General features: G+C 36.1%; 2 protein-coding genes across 6 annotated transcripts; both read right to left on the reverse strand.

Moving 5' to 3' along the window:
- Window positions 1-9: 9 nt before the first annotated feature.
- LOC105450456 lies at window positions 10-4,117 on the reverse strand. 2 transcript variants are annotated; one of them, XM_011690299.1, is made up of 6 exons: window positions 3,844-4,117; window positions 2,730-2,965; window positions 1,959-2,085; window positions 1,092-1,332; window positions 659-869; window positions 10-483 (listed from the first exon to the last, which is right to left on the reverse strand). In XM_011690299.1, the coding sequence occupies exons 3-6, from the start codon at window positions 2,044-2,046 to the stop codon at window positions 130-132; spliced, it is 894 nt and encodes a 297-aa protein (XP_011688601.1). In that variant the 5' UTR covers window positions 2,047-2,085; window positions 2,730-2,965; window positions 3,844-4,117; the 3' UTR covers window positions 10-129. The 2 variants fall into 2 exon arrangements, with proteins under 2 accessions (XP_011688601.1, XP_011688602.1); XM_011690300.1 differs by having other exon boundaries at window positions 2,730-2,977.
- Window positions 4,118-4,517: 400 nt separating this feature from the next.
- Window positions 4,518-8,402, reverse strand: LOC105450461 (RING finger protein 219-like). Of its 4 annotated transcripts, XM_011690307.1 has the most exons (8): window positions 8,174-8,400; window positions 5,925-6,090; window positions 5,723-5,842; window positions 5,543-5,623; window positions 5,365-5,406; window positions 5,187-5,228; window positions 4,995-5,081; window positions 4,518-4,894 (listed from the first exon to the last, which is right to left on the reverse strand). In XM_011690307.1, the coding sequence occupies exons 2-8, from the start codon at window positions 6,086-6,088 to the stop codon at window positions 4,705-4,707; spliced, it is 726 nt and encodes a 241-aa protein (XP_011688609.1). In that variant the 5' UTR covers window positions 6,089-6,090; window positions 8,174-8,400; the 3' UTR covers window positions 4,518-4,704. The 4 variants fall into 4 exon arrangements, with proteins under 4 accessions (XP_011688609.1, XP_011688611.1, XP_011688613.1 ...); XM_011690309.1 differs by lacking the exon at window positions 5,187-5,228 and having other exon boundaries at window positions 8,174-8,402; XM_011690311.1 differs by lacking the exon at window positions 4,995-5,081 and having other exon boundaries at window positions 8,174-8,402.
- Between the last annotated feature and the right edge of the window lie 276 nt (window positions 8,403-8,678).

Below are 8,678 nucleotides of genomic sequence, written 5' to 3' on the forward strand. Positions count from 1 at the left end.
GTGAACGTTTGCTTAAACCTAGAGAATTGATTTGTGCTGCCTTCGCGTAACGGACTCACGAAAAATGTCAAGGGAAGAATTCTCGAGAGACAACCTGTCCTAGTAAGTGGATTTTACGCCGGTTCGATTTCATCGCATCACCTTGTCGTAAGAGGGTGGCGGCGCCTCGTCCGAGAGTGCGAGTGACGGCGGCGACGGCGGCGGCGGTATCAGGATAGCGATGTGATAAGGCGGCGGGGGCGGGTTCTGCCGCACCGTCGTCGTCGGCACTGTCGCCGTCGCTCTACTGATAACCCCGTCACCGATGCTGGTCGCGTTCGTCAGGGCGACGATGTGATCCTCCTGCATACGAGCGTCGTGCTCCGGCCGACCGCTGTGGCGGTAATGGCTGTCACGGTGGTACTTGCACAAGATCGAGTACAGACAGGCGGACAGCAGCAGTAACACTAACCCGAGGAACACGAGTATCTCCAGGCCAGGCCCCTGTTAGCGCGCGAAGAGAAGAATTCATCGAATTAGAAAGCGAGAAGGCGTGAGAGGACAACGGAAGAATAAAAGGTCGCGAAGCGGAAGTTTGTGCACTGGCACTTTGATCAGGACTTTGGAGAGAAGAAAAAAATCTCTTGGAATTAAAAATCTCTCGAAGTATCACGCTTACCCGATAACCGAAGTAAAATTTGGCGCCCACCACGAAGACTGTTGCCAGAGCGAAGGTGGACCAGATGCCACAGCGCAGTCGGAAACCGGCCAGCTCGGCCTCCCGTAACTCGAAGTCGCTCTCCGTTAGCAGGCTCCCATTCCGCTCTGCACCGTTCACGCCGGTCGCGTTAGACAGAATCAGTTGATTGTTGCTGGCGTCGGTGACATTGCTGCGAACAACGCGTTAAACCAAGGACGATTTAATAACCGCCACAGCGCCACGCATCTTCGCACTAAACTCACAAAAACTGCAAACCGAGGGCGAATCATTTAAGTAATCTTTCTGCTTGTAGATATGTATAAGCGAGTCACCCTGTATATAGGAAGAGCATGTTCCTCTCAGAATGTCTCCTTTCTCTTAGTGTAGACCTTTTTGTGTTTTCATTAATTACTTGGGGATGTTGTTCAGCTGGGCGAATTGGGCGGCGCTGAGCGACGAACCGTGAGCACGGTTCTCGTTGTTATGGATTCGCGCGGACGTTGCCGTACGGGCGACGATGCTTCGGCAGGAGTTATTGACATTACTAAGTCCGGCTGACGGTGCGTTTCCGGCTGCGAGGTTACCTGCGGGGCCCTGGAATCGATGCACCGGAGTCACCATTTGCCTAAGTTCACCACCGCGCCGACATTGGCCTGCAAAGATAAATACAATAAATACAGCGACAAATAAAGAAATGAGAAAGGAAAATAGAAAAAAATAAACAAGTAGATATTTAATTAAATTTTTCCCTTCATCTTTTCAATTCTTTCTCATTCAGATTTGTCTTCAGTTCTACAGAATTATTTGACGACATAAATAATCTCTAAATTATTGTGAGTTCCATATAATAATGATATAAAATTTTGTTATAAAATTTAAAATACATAAAATTTCTGATAAGTTTAATATATATGTTCAAGATACAGATATCTAGAATTGTATAATTGTATAGTTTTTTTATAAAATTTAAAATACATAAAATTTTGAGAATTTTAATATATATGTTCAAGATATAGATATCTAGAATTGTATAATTGTATAGTTCTTTTATGAAATTTAAAATACATAAAATTCTGATAATTTTAATATATATGTTCAAGATATAGATATCTAGAATTGTATAATTGTATAAACTTTTTATAAAATTTAAAATACATAAAATTCTGATAATTTTAATATATGTTCAATATCTAGAATTGTATAATTTTCATATTTTATATTCCATTTTTGATACTTTGCTAATACTAGATTTACACTCATTGTACTTTGACACACTTACTGTGTGATTTGGGCACAGGTGTGGCGAGGTATCGGCGGCCGGTGAAGCCGTAGTACCTGCCAGCCGGTTTGTTGATCCAGAAGTGCATCAGGGAGTCACTGTAGCGGACTCAGAAATCCATCGCTGGCTAATGACATGAAGATACTGTTTTAATATTTTGATCGTAAATCATAGCTCGTATGTCTCAGCAAACACGCAATGATCTTTCTCTGTATCTTATCTTTATGAAAAATCAAGGAATAAACTGATACACAAAGAAACACGCCAGGAATGCAAATTCAATGAGAAAGTCTGTTAGAATTCATTTTTATCTAATAGAATATCTTCTGAGGGTTGATAGAGATTTTATAGATTTTTTTTATGATATTAAAATGTCTTAAATTTTAATCTAAAGCGAAAGAGGAGGAAAGGGAAAGATAGGGAAATATATTATAATTGAAGTGGATATTGAAAATATATTCAAAATATATGTCCACTTCAAATATAATCTATTCCCCTGTCTTGTCCTGCCTTCTCTTTTTTTGCATTAAAATTTAAAAGACATTTCAATTGATCGCAATGAAAAATTTATAAATTCTCTATCAATCCTCAGAAGACATTCTATTAAAATAAAAACAGATTCTAATAGGCTCTTTCCTCTATTTCTGCCTTATGTTCGGTGATTGGCAAATTGCCGACTAATTGTAAATGTCAGAAACAATCAATAAATTCCTTTCTCTTCATGTGCAACGACCTATGCGAGCTACACTTTAGAAACATGTGGCTACTTACTCTACAACGATTTTTCGCCGACGCGCGATTCCTCTCGAACATTCCCTTCAACTTGCAATTCTCCTGCTCGTCGGGGTCGGTTCCAGGCCCCGTTGATCATGTATCTCGGTTAGACCTTCTATCCCGGCCTCCAATGTATACTATTCATCGTCCGCTGTAAGCGTTATCATCGTCGATGACGCCGGTCAAGTTCATCTTCTATCTTAAACTCGTGCATCGTCACGCTTTATGACGTTCTGAAAACAGAACTATGTATTTATCATTTAAACAGATAAGATGATTGACGTCTCGTGGTAAACATTGAAACAAAAATACAGCTACAAAGCAGAAGAAAAAGAATGGAGTTCTTGTTAATAATTCTTAAAAAAAAAAAAAAAATTTTTTGCGCTTATATTTTACGCACCAACAGGAGTATCAAATATATTATGAATATTACACAAATGCTTATGTAAAAATTGTTACGGCAGCAGAAAGTAAAATCGATTTTCTTCTCAATTGTATTTTTTTATTCTTCATGATAAGGTATCAAATATTGATATGATAATCAAGTATTCACAAAAGTGACGTCGAGAAAACTGATGGAAATGCAATTTTTGTCGAAAATAAAAGAAAAGAAATACAGTAAACCACTTCAATAATCTCCTGAATATCCACTCTCTTCTTCTAATGGTTCTAACGCAGCACATGGGTAAGTTAAATGTCATCGAATGCTCTTTCGCGCACGTTTTTTTTATCTTACGCGCAATCACGCGGTTAATGTACAATGCGACAAGAGTGTAGCGTGAGAGAATATCAGCTTAAAGAAAGACAGCTGTTTTCCAGCCGAGCAAGGTGAGAGGATCCGGAAGGGAATTTTATAGCGACAGTGTCAAAAAATGTGCAAGAAAGCGTAAGAGAAAAAAGCGCAGACTCGCAGAGAACAAATCCGGACTGGGTTTGTATCGCTCGGCCTGTTTTTTTTTTGTCTTTTCAGCTATTTCCTGCGTAAAGGACAAGTACCTAGGTCTCTCGGCTCGAAAAGGGAAATTTACAAATGCAAAATAATACAAAAAGGGTCAAAAGCGCCGATCCTCTCGAGAGGCCCGCAGCTGGGAACGGCGTCCGCGACACTCACTCGTTCTCCGGTGTCCGTTCGCCGACGTGTCGCGGGCGACGTCGACACGTTCGCGGGTCGAGTCCCGTTCATCTGTCGCTCGACATCGGCGCTGCGCAAGCGACACACGAGATAACCCGGGTCTCAGTGACACACTTCCCAAAGTTTATTCCAGCACCTTTACCACTCCCGTCGTCCTGCCGAGGTCGCGCATTATCCTTGCGCCGTCCAGGTTTCCTTCCTTTTTTTCTCCCAGCTTTCTCCGGAACGCGGACACCACAGAATGTATATAAGACTGCGATATCACCACCTCCCGCCTCGCGTCGTCTCACGAATGCGGACTGCGGAGTGAGAGATCAACGGCAGTCACACGGCAGAGTCACACGAGCCATGGTGGACGCGCGTCGATAACAGCGTAAACAGGCACCTCTTCGCGCGAGTCGTCATCGTCCGCCATTGCTCCGCCGGCGACGGCGCAGGCGCGCGAGGTGCGACATGAAATTGTGCGCGCGAAATCCGAAAATAGACAATAGACGTAGGAATTACTTACAGACCGCGCACTCCTTGAAATTGCCGTTATCAATTTAGAAAGAGTGAAGTAACTCGATTTGTATGTATCGTTCTCTCTTTTTCTCCAAAATATCAGTAGTGGGGACATAACTTTTTATCATTGACACAATTAAATTGCGTATCAATTACTGCGCCAATTTCCATCTCTATATTTTATTTTTCATTTTTATTTTTTACATATGAATAAAGAAAAGTAGTATAAGGTTAATTTAATACATATTAAAAAAATGTTTTTCCAAAGTAGAGTAGCAAGTTCACGTAGATCGATTTCACTTAATTTGAATATGTGTTTTCGCTATTTTCTCTGTTATTTTATTCAACTCGCTCAATATTTATTCGTTTTTTTTTGTTTCGCTTTTCGTTTTCCCCAGATTCCAAGATGAAGTAGTCGCTGGATTTGGTGATCACAATGACACAAATCACGACGATCGTGGCGATGACGATGAGAACGGCTGTTAAAAAAAATGTAAAGGTTGCAGACCTCGGTGAAGACTCGTTATGCCTAAAAAGTAAATCATATTTTTACTGATTAATACTTATTTTATATTATTTAACGTAATATTTATTATTTTTAATTTTGATAGAAAAAGAATAAGTTATACCGGTCTTCATGCTCAGCATCGCTGAGATATGCCTCTGCAGGCTCTGAACTTTGATTGGCCATTAGCCATGCCATCACGTTATTGTGCCTAAAAAAGCAAATCATATTTTTATTAATTAATACTTAATTTATATTATTTAACGTAATATATTTATAATTTTCGCAATTTTGATAAAAAAAAAATAAGTTATACCGGTCTTCATGCTCAATATCATTGAGATTGGCTTCTGTTGACCTTTAAATTGGCCGTGGTAGCACGTTATGCATAAAACAAATCATATTTTTACTAATTAATATTTATTTTATGTATGTATATTATTTAACGTGATATTTATAATTTTTAATTTTGATGAAAAAAGAATAAGTTATACCAGTCTTCATGCTCAACATCGCTGAGATTGGCTTCTGTCGACCTTTAAATTGATCGTGGTGGCACATGATGCATAAAACAAATCATATTTTTACTAATTAATACTTATTTTATATAGGTATATTATTTAACATAATATTTATAATTTTTAATTTTGATATAAAAAGAATAAATTATACCAGTTTTCATGCTCAACATGCTCAACATCGATTTCAACATCCTCTAAACCTTGAAAGGTCGGACGTGGTGGAAAGTCATTCCTAAAAGCAGATCATATTTTTACTGATTAATACTTATTTTATATTATTTAACGTAATATTTATAATTTTCAATTGTGATAGAAAAAGAATAAGTTATACCGATCTTCATGCTCTATATCACCACATTCATGGAATGCAAAGTAGTCTTTTCGGTTTAAGGGAGTCCTGCATTTTGGACAAACCTGGTTGGTCTTTAACCACTCATGCAGATGTGGCCAGCTACGTTATTATTATTTATATTATTCAAATCATAGATAATATTTCATTTGATGTGCTATGTTATTATCAAATAAAAACTTACCAGAACAAGTGGCCGCATTTGGTTGTCACAGCATCTTTTACTTTATCGAAACATATACCGCAATTACATATGCTTTCATATGTAATTGCGGTATACTCTTCCCCAGTAAAGCCTGCGCAGCACTTAAATGAACGACTTAGATCCAATTGTTGTTCCGCTGTCATCCCTTCAAAAATATCCATATATTCAAATTTACATATATTTTTACATTTTAAAATGAATAGCAAAATAATAATCTTTCAACGCATTAGTATGATTTTGAAATAACTTGCATATATAATTAATTATATACATTCTTATATTATAATTATAATTTATGCAACAAATGTATGTGATTCGCATAATGTATGTATATAACTTGACTAGAAATTCAACTTGTAAAAATTAATGGATATCGATAATGTAATCATATTTGTTTCTTACATTATATTTTGTCATAATCATAATATGATTAACTCAATATGCAAATTATTATTATAATCCAAACATATATATATTTGACAAAGATTATTAAAGATTACGCAAAATTACTGGTTATCAATGCAACTTTTAAATTCTATTACGTACGCAGGCATAAAAGTTCCTTTTACACACACACACACACACACACATTCTCCTAAAATGAGCCTAATAAAAATTTATTTTATCTAGAATGCTATTTAGCTTTTATTAGTACTTTTATAGGTACCCACAAAAAGAAAGAGCTTGCTAAGTAAATGGAGATACTACTTGAACATCTATATCAATTTTCTTATTGAAACAAAAATAAATACATATTATTTAAACAACATAAAGACAAAAAATTTTTGTTTAATATTTTTCTGATTTTTTTTGAAGATATACATGTGTGTTTGTGGGTTAATATATTCATAAAAATTAGTATAAACAATTTAATGAAATTAATTCTCAATTAAAGTCATTGAATAAAAAGTAATTTGTGATAAAGTTGTACTTACAGTAAAATGACATTAATTACAATTTTTTATATTTTTAAACTTTTCTTAGCATAGGTAATTTAAAAAACTATAAACATTCTACATCTTAAAGATTTTTCAAGATAAAATTTTTTGGCAAATAAATATAAGAAAAAAATCAGAATTAGATAGGATGGCTTCGAATGTTTTGGCCAGACTTTGAGATTTTGTATATAGGAAATTTAATTCTGAACAAAAGGTCTAATTATATATATATACATATATATACACCCAAGTAGCAAGGTGATGTCAAAAGACGTAATAACGTCTTAAAGACGTTTCTGACGACAATAAGACGTTATTAAAACGTCATTTAACGTCACCTTGCCACTTGGTATATATACATATATATAAACATGGATAAAAAAATGCTTCCTCAAAGAGTTATTGTTCAAAAACTTCACGGTTATTTTACATAAATATCATGAAAAGTATACGTTTTTTAAAATAAATCTTAAAACAAATTAAAGTTGTAAAAAATTAAATTATTTTTCAAATAAAATTAAAAGAAGTGTGATATACCTTTATATCTTTTTACCAGTGATATATGTATATGTTCAATAGGTTTTGAAATGACAATTTCAAATGTGCTTTAAGCATTTTTCGACTCATGTTTATATATATACATATATATAGAAAACTTTTTGTTCAGAATTAAAGTTCCCACAAAATCTCAAAGTCTGTGGCCAAAACATTCAAGGCCACCCTATATATTATATACTCCAACAAGCTAGTATTTATTTAAAAAATAAAAAATGCCTTAATATTTTTGCAGAAGAAAAACAAAGAAAACGTCATCAAGTTCCATTCATTCCAGAAACCATCATCAAGTTCTTATCATTAATTCTTATCATTAGTTCTTATCTTCACGCAGTAAAATTCAAGTTCTAGTGAATCTCATCAGATGACTAATATAAGTACCATATATATATATATAGTCTTTTATTTCGAACGCGATTTCTTGCCCTTGAAGCAATTAGCGATGTCAAGAGGATTTCTTAAATCACAATGCACAGGGGAACACAGGAAAAGCAAGCGATTTTTCATGAAGTCCGCGAGCGACGAACAGTTTGACTGACAAAAAAAATAATCTCCGAAAATTCGCAGGCTTTAGAACTCTGTCACATAACGGCGACAATAATCTGCAAGCAGCTGATAATTTTGATTGCAATATTTATGGGACGAATTCTTATGCAAGTACGTTAGAAATGTTAGAATTCTATATTGAAACTGATCTTTCTTTTGAACCGCAGAGCGGCACAAGTCAGTACTTACCTCACCGAATCTGCACTGCCCACTGGCCGGTTCACCCCCACGCTGACCCTTTTATAGTGGTGGTGACTCACTGCTGTTCCAGAATGTTCTAGAACATTCTATTCTAGACGTTTTGGCGGAAATCTGAGAGAAACCCATGATAAAGGGCGACACTTATTGCAGCATAATTAAATGCATAAAAGGTATATACACTAATTAGATAGATGGCACTGATCCTCCCTATATGGATGATGCAATTCTCTAGCGGGCCGGCTCGAGTCGCTGCGCTCGCCGATATAACCTACGAAGATTGCGGTGTAGTGCAGAAAACAATAAAAGAAAAAGCTTGAAAGTAAAGAGAAGCATAATTTTGATAACATTTCCCAAAATCGCTTTGATCTGTTGAATACGAAATGTTATTTGCAATCGAGAGATACACGATTTGTACGAGTGCGCGTTATTTGCGGCGATGTTTCACAAACAGCGTTGACATTTCGGCAAACGAGTTTCTGCGAAACTTTGCTCA

This window comes from Wasmannia auropunctata, unplaced genomic scaffold (assembly GCF_000956235.1).
Source record: "Wasmannia auropunctata unplaced genomic scaffold, wasmannia.A_1.0 LD336061.1, whole genome shotgun sequence".
Lineage (NCBI taxonomy): Eukaryota > Metazoa > Arthropoda > Insecta > Hymenoptera > Formicidae > Wasmannia > Wasmannia auropunctata.